The following is a 15,902-nucleotide window of genomic DNA, read 5'->3' on the forward strand; positions in this document are numbered from 1 at the left end:
CCTGGCCCAGGTTCCCCGTAGCTCTGCTGGGCTGTCCCAGGTTTTCCATTCAGGCTTTCAGCAGCACCAGATGTGTTACTGGCCCAGCGCCCTGTTTGTAGGAGTGGGGAGGAGGGCTGTTCCCTGGCTGCCCAAAATTTGCCTCCACCAGAGTGCTGGTGAGGGGGATAGGATGAGGATGTGCAGCAAGGTGTTGGCAATGCAACAGCAGGTTTGGAGAACGGTATTTGAAATCAAAAATATTTTTTATTTCCTACCAGAGTGCCTGACCAGTGCTGCCTCTGGTGAGCTAAAGCCCACCGTGCAGACGAAGGTGTCCGGGGCTGCTGCTCTGATTAGCTACCATTGCTCCTTGCTGTTGCACTGGATCTGGACCCCGTGTTGTCCCCAAAGTATGGGGCTGTCCAGCTGCTCCTTGGCTACATGATGCTTGTGGGATCTCTGACAGCTGAGCACAGCGTGCTTATACTGGGGTGCAGCTTGGCTTGGAAAGGGGGGCTGTCCAGAGCCTTGTAGGAGCATTTTTCACTGCAGGGCTGAGCACCATGGGCTCAGGAGGCCTGCGAGCAACCTGCACATCTCCTCCACAGCAGCACAGGACCTCCCTGCAGAAAGGACACTGGCGAAGCACACGGGAAACCGCCAGCCGACGAGCCCGGCTGAATGGACAGTTCTTTATTGCTCTTTTTCTCCCCTCTTGCTCCTGCAGTGGGACACTCAGCTGCCTGTCATATTCTGCAGAGGACAGGCGTCCCGAAAAGCTGAGTGGCCGTGCGGTCAAGGAGGCTTCCACCACCAACGGCTGCGCAAAAGGGAGGGAGAGACGAGACCATGCTCACCGCAGGTCACGCAGGTAGGAGCCAGAGCGGTGAGCGGGTCGCCCTGAAGCAGGGGGATGGCAGAGGAGGTGTCTGTGGCTCTTTACCCAGGGGGTCTGTGAGAGCTGGGGTGGCTTAAACGGCCATGTGAGAGTACAGTGAATATATCCCGTTGTATGAAACTGCTCTGTATGTTTGCAGGGAGAAACCTGCAAACCAGCAGGTCACTTCCACTCCACGTCTTGCTCTTACAGCCTCCTTGCAATTAGCCCTGGCTGGAAGACAGGTGACCTGCCAGCATCCCTGTGTGGCACCAGGTCTGCGGGGTACCCTGGCTGGGCATCACCCTCAGCAGTTCCCCCCTCCCCAAGCCTAGACCAGACCAGCAGTGGTGGCTTCATTAGGAGACAGCCTCATTACCGGTTCATCGTTAGCCCCTGATGGCTTGAGAGGGGAAGAATGAATGGAGCGTGGTAGATGAAGCAGCGAGGGTCTCGGAGCCCTGCCAGCTGAACTGTCTTTGGGATTAAAGCCTCTCCCTTTGGTCAAAGATGCTGCAAAGAAAGAGCAAGAAAGCACATTTCATATCTTCAGATTTCAGGCCAACCAGAACAATAATCTAAAGCGTATTTTTAATTAGACTTTGATTACAATCGTGCAGAAACAATTAAAGTGGGATCAGCGCAGGGAGAAAGCTTCCACATCAAAGACAAAAGGCTTTATCTGGCGAGAGGGAGAAGGGCTCTCCAGAAACTGCCCGTGGCTGCATGGCTCGCCCAGAGGCTTCTCTCTGCTCTCCCCTGGCCCTGGCGGTGCCTGGCTCTAGCCCTGGGTGAGGGGGGCTGAGATGCACCCAGACCTGTTTGCTGGGGTGCCCAAATCTGTGCTAGGGGAAAGCGTCTGGGAGCTGGGGCTGAGCCTCCAGATAACTGAGGGGTGAGACCAGTGCTCAGGTCCCTGCCGCAGCACAGCCCCTCGGGGTGGCTTTGGGCAGAGGCCTGAGCGCTGACTCCAGAGACACCTTTCTTCTACCTTAACGCAGGAAAAAGTCCCCCCAAGCCCAAGGTGGGCCCTGACTTCTGCCAGTCCATGGCAGGAGGAAGAGAGCAAGGAGTATCTGGGGGCTTCTGGGGCCACAGTGTGGTGGCACCTCACATTTGCTGCCCCGGGAGCCCTTGCCGCTCGGTTCCTCACCATCCACAGCCGAAGCGTTGGCGTGCAGTTTCGTTTTGCTGAGCGATTAAAGAAAAAAACTGTACTAAAAGCACTAAGCTTTTCATGACGGTGTAATTCTGGTGGCAGTTCAAGCCCCGGGTGAGCGAGTGTTGCAGGGCACTGGAGCCTGAGTGCCGTTCCCCCAGAGTGACGTTGGCTCTGTGTAAGGGCTTTTATTAACAATAACATTTGTTCTTTCCGCGGAAAATTGCTCAATTTGTGGCCTGTTTCCATAGCGAAGACCCCGCAGTGTTTTCTGGCCTTCACACATTCCTTGCTAGTGCTCGCTCCCGCTGCCGGGCGAGACGTGGGGAAACTGAGGCACAAACCCAGCACCCTCGTTTCCAGCAGTGAATTTGCAGAGGCCCTGGGGAGCTGGCTGTACCCCTCACAGACCTCAGCCCTGGATGTGCTGGGGGATGCACGGACCAACCTGGAGGTCAGCCTGCGGATCCCCAGTTGCCCCCGTCTTTACGAGGGATTTCTTTGGCTAATGAGTAGCTGCAGAGTAGCTGTCATCTTTTCAGCCCAGTGCTCTGAATTAATTTAACCATGATATTTGCTTTTCATTGAAATATAATGTGATTTAGCGTCGTATGTTTAAAAAAGAAATTAATTTACAGGAGGCTTTTTTCAAGGTTTAATAACTGTGGAGGAGATGCATATCATTAAATTATCACAGCATCTCAATAAATATATATGTTTCTAATCAATTGCTACTTAACATATGTCAAGGCTCTTTTTATAGTCAGATGCATCTGTTTGCCATAATTATTGTATGCAAATTAAATGCCAATTAATTATTTAAAGCGTATTTACAAAGAGCAACAAAACCTATAAATCTGTTACGGAGTCGTTAACCTCAGCAAACATATTTTCAATAATCAGCCAGCACCGCCGCGGCGTGCAGTGGCTGTCTCATTATATCTCCATTAGACCCACAGAGGAGGCACTTCATTTAAACTGCGACCAAATTATTCATTAGAGGGTGATGAGGCGCTCGCTCGTGCCCTGGCTCCAGCATGAGAGCTGCGCTCTCTGCCCCAGGTGTCCCGGAGGTGGGGACAGGGGAGAGCGGTCCCACCTGAGGGTTTGAGCCTTGTTTGGATCTTGTCTTTGGTTTCTCAGCCCCTCGTGCGACAGGCAGCGCGCGCCGCCACCAGCCCGGGGGAAGAAGAAGAAGAAGAAATCTGGCCGCAAGAAGCGGAGGAGGTGAGGGTGGCGTGAGGGGTGGGAGAGGGCAGAGAGTCGGCGGAGAAGGGAGGCTGGGTACTCTGCGGGAGGAGGCTGGGGCTCTGCACAGCCCCTCTCCACCCGGGCAGGGGGGATGCTGCTGGTGGGTAAGGGCTGGGGTGGCCAGGGAGGGCTGTGGGGAGCTCTGCGGTCCCTAACGCCCCTCCACCTCCTCAGGTCTCCCTCCTACAGCCCCTCGCCTGTGAAGAAGAAGAAGAAGAAAAGCTCCAAGAAGCGAAAAAGAAACAGGTATTTTCCCCTTGACAGTGTAATGCCTCGGTGGCGGTGGCTGTTGAGGGGGAATTTGGGCAAGGGGTGGGAGGTGTTACAGCAGTCAGGCAGCTGGTGAAGCCCAGTGCTGGGGCGCAGAGGCAGGCGTCAAACTCCTGACTCGTCATAATGGCCACCCAGGGGCAGGGTCCCACCGGGAGGGAAAGCTGGGCAGCCGAGGAGAGGAAGAGCTGGTGTTCCTCCAGCCAAGGAGGGTACGAAGCGGCGCGCGCACCCATCGCCGACAGATAAATGTGAGCTGTTGGGGTGTGGGGAAGAGAGACAGACCAGCCAAGTCAGCGCAAGGTCCGCAGAGCCTGCTGTCCTTGCTGTCCTTTCACGTGTCTCTGGAGCACCAGCAGCATCGGTGGTGCACTGGTCCCTCTCCCTTCTCCCCCAGCCTGCAGAAAGTGTCAGTGCTAGGACCAGGGAACGGCTCAGAGCAGCTCTCCACATCCACACCTCTGGGTGCCTGCTTCCCCATGCCCCTTTTGAAGCCCGTTTTTAATTTGAAGAGCACAATTACCTTTTAAAATTGCAGATACTTCACTGTTTTCTCTTTAACTGTTAAACCAACCTTTGAAGAGAGCAGTAGATGCCATCTCCCTTGGAAAGTTCGTGTATTTATCATATATTCAACCAAGAGACAGTCTAATGCTGGGCCTAAACACATTGTCTCTGATTCTAGTTCCCAGGGGTGTGAGGCCTTGCATTCAGCGCACATATTTGTGTCTTGCAGGTTATCCTCAAAGAAGAGAAGACACAGGTAAGAGTGGAGCAAGTGCGGGTGGTCCCTTAGAAATACGAGTTTATTGGTCTCTTCAAGGTCTCACAAAGTTGATGTTCACTGGGTGGGGGCAGAAGACACTTCTCTTCTGCGTGTCCTTGTGGAATTCCCTTGGCTCCCCCCATTCCCTGTGGGTCTGGGGTGACCCCGTCCCTACTCAGCCTTATGTGTTCCTCAGGCCCCACAGGACTCAGGTCTCCAGCCTGACCTGTGCAATCTAACTCGTAACTGGAAAAGACCTCTTGGTATCTAGCCCTTGGCAACCTCATCCGCGTTGCGTGCATCCCGCATCTCGAGCCTTCGTTTCTCTTGTGGCTTCATTTGCAATGAGTACGGCATCCCCCAGCAGTGCCCATCTTTGACAGGCTCAGTCAGTGGCTTTACGGGTTTGTACTGGAAGAGCTCTCCTGATTCCAGTGCGTGTGTGTACAGTATCATACTCATCTTCTCTGTGGGAAAATGCAAAGTCACCAGGATGGCTGATGCCTCCGAGGACCCTTTTTGGCCAAGCCCACGAGCCAGCTCTGTCAGCAGGTGCTCAGACCCCCTGCGCTGCGGCGGAATCGTTAATCCCCTTCATTTTTATTGCACGCTCTTGGGCAATCTAGCTGTAACGTTGGGGTGTGATTGTGCAGCTGTTTATCAGAACGGAACTCTCTGAATTAATTAGCCATTTCTTATTTAGTTCTTCAAGCCCCAAAAGTAAGAGAAAGGAAGAAAGAAAACACAAAAAACAGTAAGTAGTGGTTCATGGAGTTCCCTGCCCTGCCTGCGGGGCTAGGAAGACCTTGATGTGGTGGGTCCCCTGGAGCAAACAGCAGCAGCATGGCCCTCAGCAATTCTCAGGGTTATTTTGCAGCTAAAACCAGCAATTCTGACTTTGCTGGAATGGAAGAGGGTTTGTAGAGGCTGGAGATCTTCCTTCTCCCTCTCTTTGGTGTCACCTCATTCAGTTCTTTCCTTGTATCTCACAGGGACACACAGTGTCTCGTTCATCCCAGTCTGGAGCAGAAACTCCAGCTCTCTTGAGGAGGGCAGCATGAGAGGGTGAACGTGAACCTGAGGAGCGTGGTGCCCCACAGCCTCCACCGCCCGCAGGGCAGGCTGGCGCGCTCCTGCAGAGACGGGCCTCGGCCCCTCTTTGGTGCTGCTCTTGCAGGTTACAGCAGGGGCTACTCATGACATCCAGTACAACCAGACACCACATGGGAGCAGAAGGCGGTGGGGACTAGGCAAGAGAAGGGATTGCTTGGAGGCGACTTGTGCACCTAGAAATCTCTGTGGTGAACCTGAGGCTTCCTTGGTTCTCAGTAAAAACTGGCATCTCCCCACCGCGGCGCAGCACTGGCCGGCACGCAGCAGTGTAACAGTGAGGTCGAACCAAAGATCAGATGCTGGTTTGCACTGAGTGAGGGGAAGGAGAGTAGCTAGAACTGCTTCTTGGGGATAAACCAGCCAAGGTGTTCTAGCCCTCATCTTTCAGCTCAGATCAGAGCTGAGCCACTCCCGGGTTCTGCAGACCTTCTTACTGCTCCTGGGTGTGGATCAGATAGATGCCGTGAGCCACCCTGGACCAGGAGCTTTGTACAATCACGCTGCTTTGGTTTATCTTTGTATTGAGCAACTGGTTATCTAAATCACACAGGACCAGTTTTTCCCGGAGGATCCCAAAATGTGAAGTTTTGAAAACCATAATCACAGGGTGTGAAAAGCATCAGAGAAAACAGCCAGGCAGAGTTCAAGCAATTACCCTGGGGGCTGCCCTTTTGTCTTAAAGGAGATGCTGTTCTCCAGCAATGGATTTGCCGACTTTTTATAGTGGTAAATTACTAAATGCTGTCCATGCAGGTCGTGTTAGTGCTGTTGGTGACTGGCCATGAAACCAGTCTGTTCCCACCAGCTAACCCATCATCAGCTTGACCTGCTGGCACAGCAATGCCAGCCTGGGCAGATGGTTACGCACCAGATCTAAAATAACTGCTGTGGCGGACCACGATGAGAGGGAATGGGCACAGAAGGTGACAGGTAGCCTGTCACCCACATCACCCTGCTCTCTGCACGCTGTTGGTGCAGCCGTTTGGTAGCAGAGCCAGGTAATCCATCAGCAACAGCCTGAAGGGAGCACAGGGAAGCGCAGCAGGGCACTGCACCTGGAGACCCGCGGGAAGCCAGGTAAAATGGTCTTGCCCCTCAAGCAGGAGCTGTGTGCAAGGCAGGCTGCAGCGATGGAAGCTGTACGTGATGTTTATACAGCCACCGCAAGAGCTGCTGGACCCTCCCAGCCAGGGAGCGCGTTACCGTGTGGTTTGTCCTTCTGCATTTGCTCCTTAATGAGGAGCCTGCACTACAGCGAGGGCTGGAGCAAGAAATGCGAGAGCTGGAGCTTCACAATGGGTTTCCCAGAGGGATGGTGCTCCCCCAGCGAGGCTCAGCAATGGGAAGGTCCCATTGGGTAGGGTGTAGGGCATCGCTCTCTAAAGCCTTGAGCTGAGAATGGATCAGTGCTGTGTGCCACCCTCCTGCATGCTGGTGCTTGGATCTTCCCCCAGCAGGCTACAGGGCCAGCTCAGAGCTTGCCGTTAAAATGCAAGCACAGATCTTGGTAAGATGGCCTGCCTTAATGTCAGTGCAGCTGCGAAGGGAAGGAGAATTCCTCATACCTCGGTGTCCTGCACAACGTTTCTCTGGTTTAAAATGCAGGTCTCCTTTCTGACTTGAACATTATTGACCTCAGCCTCCAGCTGCTGTCTCTTGCGTGCCCCCAGTCCGCCAGCTTAACGGAGGTTTTTCTCTCTGCTTCTTAAAGCTCTCGTGGGCGCACCAGGAAATCTCACCGCCATCACCACCGCCACTCTCGCTCAGAGAGCTCCGGCTCCCGCTCGCCCAGCTGCCGAAGCAGGTAACGTCACCGCTCCCCGAGCTGTGAGTCCTGCAACACTTCCCGGTGGGCTCAAGGACGTGATTGCAATAGCCTGTGTGACCCACAAACTCTGCCACATCCCACTCTGGTAGCAGCTATAGTGTGTTCTGGGGGTTGAGCGTGTGGTCATTCTTTGGGCTGTTGCGGGCCCCCAGCCCGCCAGCCTAACGGAGGTTTTTCTCTCTGCTTCTTAAAGCTCTCGTGGGCGCACCAGGAAATCTCACCGCCATCACCACCGCCACTCTCGCTCAGAGAGCTCCGGCTCCCGCTCGCCCAGCTGCCGAAGCAGGTAACGTCACCGCTCCCCGAGCTGTGAGTCCTGCAACACTTCCCGGTGGGCTCAAGGACGTGATTGCAATAGCCTGTGTGACCCACAAACTCTGCCACATCCCACTCTGGTAGCAGCTATAGTGTGTTCTGGGGGTTGAGCGTGTGGTCTCGGCCATGGATGGGTTTTGCCTCGAGGAGCAGTGGCTGCAGCTTCTCAGTCCGGCAGTCACTTCTAATCCCCAGGGCTGATGATCAGCCCGTGACAGATGATTCCAGCCTCGTCTCCCTTCCCCAGCTCAAGGGCTCTGTACTGCTGATGTCCCAGGCAACCCTTAAACATGGTCTTAGCAAGAGATGTGTTTGCCCATGGCAATCTATAGCCACTGTCTCTGACGTGATTAAAGTCTCTGTCCTGTGGATGACAGATGCATCCTGGGGCCAGCTAAGCGGATGCTGGTGCTAGAGCCAGCATCACTGCAATAGCAGGTCACATAGTTTATTCCATCATGAGTTCATGTTTCACATTTTCTGAAAGCACTTGAACAAACCGTCCCCATCTTCCCACTCCCCTTAACTACTGGGAATTTTCCATTGAAAAGCTGATGATCGATCAGTGGGGGAGGAATGCAATCAGTAATTGGAAGGGTGTTCACACAAGAGCAGAGACTGTCTTCTTGTGGAGGTGTATTACTGTAGGGACATTCAAGACCGTGAAAGCATGGTTTGCCTTGAGCCACCATGAAATCATGAACTGAATCTGAAATCTGAGGTTAAGGTCCAAAGCCTAGATGCAAAAGATTTTTTTAAAAAGTAGAAAAGCAAAACACCCCTTTTCTCTCCACCATGACTCCTTAGGGCAGTCATGTGGAAGACCTTCTCCCACACGCAACGGCCTAGCACAGAGCAGCCACGGCTTTGTACGGAGCTGGTAATGGGCACTGCGGCAATACCGAGGAATAACGGTTTGGCTGTTCATGTCTTCTGGAGGCACAGAGCCAGGTCTCGGGAGGAAGGGCGCAAAACGCGGCGAAGACACTCCCGGCACCATTCAAAGATAACGGCAAGGCGAAGCTCTTCTGCAGAGGTTCAGGCCAGCCAAAAAGCCAGCCAAACCCTCCCACTCTACAGCTTCCTGTCTCCTAAGGAAGTAGTAAGTATTACACACTGTGCTCCTTTGCTTGAACTAGCCACAGGAATCTGGGCAAGAAATCTGATATGAAATTTTTATAACTCAATTATAGCAATGTTAGACAAAGTTGGTGAAAACTCTATTATTTATTAATGGTTCTCCAACATACTTAAAGTCATTCCTTCCTTCAGCACTTCCACACCAAGGGTGGGCTGGAGAGGGGAAAAATTTGCCTATGAATAATGAATTGAGGACATTTAACAAAAAGTGGCCTCCAGCAATGATATTTTACAGGAAAGTGTTTGTTATGCAGTCTTTGCTCAGCTGGATGTGAACTTAATTCACTGGTCTTCACGTCCAGAAGTTTAGTCCTTCAGGGGAAGAAAGGGGATCAAACATATATAAAAGAAACATTTACATTTAATGAGTTGGTGATTACTGGCAGGGGATGTTTTCTGACTGTCAGGACCCTTCTAGGATCTCTGTTGCTCTGGACTGACAAGCCTGGGAGACAAATTTGGAACTTAGGAGCAGCTCCCATTGATGCTAATGGGAACTGCATGTGCAGCCAGGGGGAAAATCCAGCTCAGGGCCTTGGGATGTTTTCCCGTATACATGGAAAGAGATGATGTAATACATACCTTAGAACGGAGGGAGCAAGCGATGGAGAGAAATATGAGGTGCAGGTACTGATACGGAGCCTTCCTCTTCCACAGCATGTTTCCTCTTTGTTCCCGGCAGCCGCCAAGCAGAGGCGTGATGCTCTTTGATCGTGCAGCTAGTATCTGACAGGCATTCTGGAGGGAGAAATCGCTACAGAGGGCTCAGGGTAGTGCCGAATGTGGTACTCTCGTGTGTGGAGGTGTAACGTTAGAGGTGTCTGGAGCACAGAGTCCTCCAAGCCCCGCAGTGGTTTATGCTGGGAAGGGATTTCCTCCTTCAGGCCCAGCGGCAATAGCTCAGCCATAGGCAGGAGCTGCGTCAGGTATGAGACAGGTAGTGCCAGCACGAGGAGAGGCTTCACCCGCTCCCATCCCCACACACAGCGGCGATACGTGGGTACGGACAGGCACGAGCTGTCTCTCAGTGTCACAGATGCCCATATTCGCTCTCGTTACACACGCCCCAGCGTGTCGTGCAGGAGTCATGGCTTACAGAACCAGGCGAGGTAGCGGGAAGAGCAGCCCGCGGCCGCTGCGCTCAGCTGTGCGTGAGGCTTTCGGTGCCATGAGCCTGGGGTGTCACCCTCTGTCAGCTGGGGAAGGTAGGGGTGAGTTGAAGAGCAGCTCCCAAAAAACCACCAGCCAAAAACTGCACCACATCACCAGGGTTTATTTTAGTTCAAGCTGCCTATTCTACACAAATGTTTTCAGGTCTAAGCCTGGTTTTTAGTTGGTACTAGGTTTCCTCCCTCTGAAGCCAGGCTCCCTGAGCCGTGTGAGGCTGACTGCCAGCTGTTCTCTTCCCTGAGCAAGAGGAAGCTAATTTAAAATTGAGAAAGCTTTAAAACGAGCTAACCTCACGCATGCCGCACTCCCCTGGCCGCTCGCTCTGCTCGGGGTAGATGAGCACACAAGCTGCAGGGCGGGGAAAGCCAGAGCTTTGCAGTTAGGGACGCAGGGGATGGATGCCCAGGGAGCCATCGGGCCCCTGCTGCCCTCTGTCCAGTAAGGGTTAACAACACAGCAAACCTTTCAACGACTCAGAGGCGTCAGGACCTTTCCTATGCCATCCAGGAGTGCCCTTTTGTTCCCAAAAGAAGTAGCTCTCTTGGGACGCCATTCGTTTGAGCGCTTGTTTAAATTGAAGCCCCTGGGTAAGTGCTGCCCCTGATATTTTCCTGAGTAAGGCCATTAAATATCACCTACTCAAACCTGGCAAGGGAAAAATGGAATGGGAACTTCCAGTCTCATTTATTAATGAGTCATTTATTAATGACTACACACCACTCTGTGAGGCCTCTCCTTTCTGCGAGTTTACAAATAAGTTTAGTTCTGCCAGACTCTGCTCTGAGAGCAGCCTGGATGGGTTCTGAAATGAAAATGTGCTCTTGCAGAAGATGTTGCTCACGTATCAAAAACAAATTACTGGAATAGAAAAGATTTTGTGGAACATTCCAGAATTGGGATTAAAAAATGCCACATTTCAGTCCTCTCTGGGGGTTCATGTGCCACACTTCCCCTGGCCTGGGCTTCCAAGCCAGACCATCCTTACCTGCGGAGTGTCTCCAAAGGAAAGGGGTTGTCCAGGGAGGATCCCAACATGCAGAAAAGACCCAGAGAAACAATACACAAGCTGCCATGAGGTAATGCTACAGCACTTCTAAATCAATGATTTTGCTTTTTAGGCCAATTTTTACGAGGGATAAATCATACAAAATAATGCCCTGCCCATGCATCTACTTTGCTGCTTCCTCCTTCTTGCCTTTATGCCGAGGTGACGCATGCACACACGCAGCAACCCCCCAAAGCTCCCCGCTACTTCCCCCTTTGGCAGTGAATTTCCTGCTTCTCCCTCTCCCTCTCCCTTTAACCCAGAGCAGCTGTGGAGGCTGTGGGGCTGTGCCTCAGCACGCAGAGGAAGAAACCAAGGGTAGGATGTAGCAGCTATTTTTGAACAGAATCCCCTGAACCCGCTGCAGGCAGCTTATCCCCCACCGCCAGAGATGTATTAGGTGCCCTGTGCTTTAGGCTGAGCAGGGCAATATAAATACCTGCGGGGTGTGCATCTAATTGCTGTCTCTGTACGTGATGAGGATGGCTGCACGCTGCACACGCGCTCCTGGCCAGCTCCTTTACTGCTGCTGAAGCTCATTTACCATGCCACCAATTAACACAGGCTTAAGCCAGCTTTTCAGTGAGGCTCAGTGGGGTACGGCGGTTCCAAATGATGCTGCTTGGCTTCCTGCCCGTGTGTCTGCAGAGAGGTAGAAGTGGGGCGATACTACACAAGGTTGGGCCAGTGTGTGCAGGAGGGCTCAGCAGAACTTGCAGCAGACCTCTAGGCTGGCTTGCTGTTGCCCTCTGTTTTCTAGCCTGGGTTTTGTCTGCATGGGGAAACTATTCTCTTAGCTGTTAGGCAGGATGTTTCTGACAACAAACAGGTCCCTGAAGAGCAGAGAGGCAAAGCCTTCCATAAACACGGAAGCCATTCTCTTTTTGCTTTTCCTTTTCTCCCTCCCTAGCCAAGGGACTGAGGTTACCCTTGGTTGTTAAAATTTGCAGCTCGGCGTGGGGACGGCGGGGGGGCCAGCAGCCCGGGGGGAAGGAGGGATGCCCGCAGCCATGGGAGGGCTGTGCTGTGCACGCCAGGTACCAAAGCGGGCGGTGGAAGGCAAGCCCTTGCTCCAAAGTAGTGTCAGCTGGGCCCAAGCCGAGGTGGGGACACCCTGGCCTCTGTCACACCACACTGGCTGTGCACCAGCAGCCTGAAAAGGTCTTTGTAAACCTTTGCCTGGCATTCTCGGGGGTTTCCCCCCAGCAATGGATCCGTGAGCCAGGCTGCTCAGTCGTGTTGCCCCCCAGCCCCAAATAACGCAAGCTCTGCCCTTGCAGGACCAGTTGCATCGTTGCCTCCCTGCTCCTGCTCTTAGCTTAGCCCTTGTGCTACAGACAGTCTTGCCTAGAACTCTCCCTCTAGAAAAAAACCCACGGATTTTGCACTCTATTCCTCAGGTCGGGGATTCCTCTTTGTGCACAAAGGGGTCACGTTGTGTTCTTACAGCACTGCTATTTTTTGTACTCCCTCGATAGGAGGTTGGCTTTTCAGCTGGGGCAAACCATCGGCAGAGGTGAGGCAGTTCCCTCAGGTGCCGTCCTGCCCACAGCCCCCTGCTCCGGCAGCTGGAGTTCCCCTAGACCCGGTGCACAGCCTCGCTCCCCGAGCAGCAGGTGCCGCTCCCCGCGCCAGCGGCTCCTTGGCAGATGTCCGCTGTTCCCGTGCCGAGAGCAAGGCTCGCCGGGGGCATTGACACGAGGCTTTTTATTCCTTTCACTATTACAATGCACACAAAAAAAGAGAAAGCAAGACATTTTGCACCTCTGAAAAAGAAATTAAGTCCGCTTTGAAGTGAGTTGCTAAACAAGAGAAGAAAGACCCGGGAAAGAAACCCCCCAGCTGTAAGTGAGGCTGTGCCGTGCTGCTCGAGGATGGTCCCAGTCCCCTTATGGCTGAGAAAATGTACAGCCGTGTCTCGCCGCGGGGCTGTTTGCACCCAGTGAAGGGACTTGTTCACTTTAATTGGGAGACAAGTAGTGATTGTGGTTTCATAACCTATTAGACTGCGCTGCCTCTTGGTCTGGAATTGCGCTCAAAATTAGTCTGAAGTATGAGTGAGAGTCTCATTTCTAGTCCCCCTTCAGCTTGATTAAATAATCATTTGAAACAAAAAAATCCAATGCGTATGTATCTTGGGTTCCCCTGAGGGCAGCAGTAGGTCCCCTGCTGAAAGCTGGAGGAAGGAAAGTTCACAGATTATTTAATTACTTTTTAGAGAGGGGAGAAAAATCCAAATGTTCGCATAGAGAAAATGAGACTCATGAACGAGCAGACTCTTTCAAGACGCCCTAGAAAAATAAAAAGCCGTTAGAATTCAATTGAGCTCCACACAGTGTTTTCAGCTGTGGCGCTTTCTTTCCATCTCATGTGGCTGGTGGACCTTGAGAAGCAGTAGAATGGGACCAGAAGCAACGCCAAGGTCATCAGAGGCGGAATTTGTCTGAGCAGACAGGCGAGTTGACCACCTTGAGACTCGTCCTGGCTTTTGCTGTAGGACAGTAATCTCCCCTGGAGCCCGCAGGAGCTCCGGTGCCCTGAGGTGGGTGGTCTGGGAAGCTGCTGTGTCCCCCTGGCACCTGCCTCACCCCAGCCAGATCCTCCAGCCTCACAAGGGCTGTGGGCTCCATATTTCACTGATAGCCACACGTTGCCTCTTCCCAGGGTGCTGCTCCCACTGCTGCTGAGCTGCAGAGGAGCTTGTTGGTCCCTCGGTCACTTGACAGATTCTGTTATGCACTGACAACGGTTGTTACTTTGAAGGTAGACTTCAGCGAAGGCAAAGCAAAAGGTCCACGTGGTGGTCTTCAAAGCCACTTTAGAAATGCCAAGAAACTGCTGCATTTCTTGGCAGAAAAAAAGGCCTTTTGGTTTAGCATGGGAGGGAACAGAAACAGCGTGTTTGTGCCTGTGATGCTGGGGCTGCTCTCCCGCAGAGCCGTCCCGTGCCCTCCCCAGGCCTCCCTTGCCTCTGTACCCGGGAGTACACCCTGTGGTGGTTCAACGCCTGTAAATGAAAGGCGGTCAAAAGCGGGTTGTCTCTAGATCTAATGCAAACCGTCATCCATCATTTTAAAAAACATCCGGTGCCCTATCTGAAAGTGCAATCCTGGATCTTCCGGGACGCGGCTGGGCAGAGCGCAGTGGGTCAGAGCGAGGAAAGCAGTTCTCTCAGGGTTCTGGGTGTTGCACGAGGGTTTCGGAAAAGACTTGTGAGAAACAGCCAGGTACCCGGCTCCCCTATGCTCCTTTGCCTTTCCAATCTCTGCTGGAGTAAACGTGGACTGGTAGAGAAGTGCTAGAGCTGAGCAGCAGAAAGGAGCAGTGCCAGATGCTGAAACGAGGACTTGCAATGTGTGTCTCCGCTCCTTCCCAGTCGGGAACATCTGGGAGGTGTTTCTGCCTCTGTCTGGGGCTTCTGCGCTGAAGTTGCAAGTTGGCTGGTGAAGGATCGCCTGATTTCCCACGTCTGATGCTGGGGCTCGTGATACCTCCAGGCTAGGGCTGAGCACGGCTTACAAGTTAGTATGGGGTGGAGGTGGGGGAGTCCCCAGCTCCAGTATGGGTTTGCTGGGACAAACAGGTTCCTGCCCCTCTGTCCCGTAGCCCAGCAGTAATGCCTCTCTCTCAGGCAACATAGGGAGTACTTGGAGATCCTCCGGGTGTTTTCGGAGCGTGAGGTTGTTGTGAGCAGTTGTCACGCTGCAGACAGTTGCCAAGAGCTGCTCCGTGTGTTGGCAGCTCCAGGCTGGTCCCAGTCACTGCTGGTTCAGAGCGTGTGTCTGAGTCAGCCATCCCTGTCCCAGTTAGCACCTCCTGAACTAGGTTGAGAGCAACACCTCCACCCCCACCCCCCGCTCGGGGACACGGATCAGACACTGTGGGCAGCAGGGTGGATGTGAAGGCACCATCTGACGGGGTGGAGGAGCTCCCTGTAAAAAGCAACGCAGGCTGGGTCCGTAGCTCCTCCGCGGAGGAGAAAGAGCCCTGTGCCAGCTAAAGGGACTGGCCCGGGCCCTGCTGTGTGACAATTAATCCACGTCCTCTCTGCTCCCTGAGACATTACTAACATTGCAATGAGGTTTTCTGGGCTCAGGACACCCCAGATTTGTGAGGGCACGGCACGGAGCGAGGGCATTGTGTGCCCCAGTGCGCAGGTGTTGGAGGGAGCACAGCGTGCTGGGAACGTGTTGGAGGACCGTCCCGAGCAGGGATAACCAAACCTGCATGTCCACTCTCTAAGGACCTTGGACCAAACCTTATGGGTGGGATTGAGGAGAGCAGAGCACCTGAGCGAGAGAGGAGGTGGCCACACGAGAGTGCAGACGTGCTGGGTCTGCACGTGGCCCTAATTCTCAGCAGTGCAAGGGCGGACGCTGGCACCAACGCTCCCAGTGCTGGAACATTCCTGGCCTGGCTTAGGTAAATGCCCGTGGAGTTAAAACTGAGCTGCAAAATACGCGGACAATGTAAATCCCCTTGGTGGTCTCATGGTCCCAGACAACATTCCTGCCCAGGGCAGCCTACGAGGGTTCGGGGTCCTTGCTGACCCCTTTGGGTTCAAGAACCCACCGAACCCCAGCCGGGGCATGGCTGGCTCCCCCTGCAGAGGCTGGCAGGGCTGCTGCCCCCTTGCCCAGAGGTCTCCAGTGCAGCACGGGGCGGGGGATGTTTTTCCTCCTCTGTGTTTTTCACTTCTCCCCTCGCTTGCGTTCCCTCTGACACTTCCATGACACCCAAGGGGATTTAGTGCACGCTGAGACTTCCCAGCACAAGCCATCAGCCTCCAGGAGCGGGCTGGGCCGCCTCGTTTATAGCAGAAGGAAACAAAAATGAAAAATAAGTGAGACAAGCAAGCAGACACGAGGCAGTCATGACATTTGCATAGAGGAGGCGAGCGAACAGTTGGCAGTGTGGATTGAAGAGAGGGGTGATGTTTTTTTCATGTAATTTGAGTCTCTAATGATGGACTTATGTTGCCCGCTC

The 15,902-nt window shown here is 53.4% G+C and overlaps 1 protein-coding gene across 1 annotated transcript in view; it reads left to right on the forward strand.

Annotated features, from left to right (window-relative positions):
* Positions 1-709: 709 nt before the first annotated feature.
* The window catches only part of LOC104489754 (serine/arginine repetitive matrix protein 4-like), a gene marked incomplete at both ends in the record, with an annotated part of 16,491 nt that continues 1,298 nt past the window's right edge, over positions 710-15,902 (forward strand). The window contains 6 exons of the mRNA XM_010131956.1: positions 710-853; positions 3,162-3,245; positions 3,444-3,515; positions 4,276-4,302; positions 7,130-7,222; positions 8,501-8,663. Of these exons, the coding sequence (XP_010130258.1) occupies positions 710-853; positions 3,162-3,245; positions 3,444-3,515; positions 4,276-4,302; positions 7,130-7,222; positions 8,501-8,663 (583 nt within the window). The remainder of the gene's footprint in view (positions 854-3,161; positions 3,246-3,443; positions 3,516-4,275; positions 4,303-7,129; positions 7,223-8,500; positions 8,664-15,902) is intronic.

The sequence above is a fragment of the Buceros rhinoceros genome, unplaced genomic scaffold, assembly GCF_000710305.1.
Source record: "Buceros rhinoceros silvestris isolate BGI_N320 unplaced genomic scaffold, ASM71030v1 scaffold10102, whole genome shotgun sequence".
Taxonomy (NCBI): Eukaryota; Metazoa; Chordata; class Aves; order Bucerotiformes; family Bucerotidae; genus Buceros; species Buceros rhinoceros.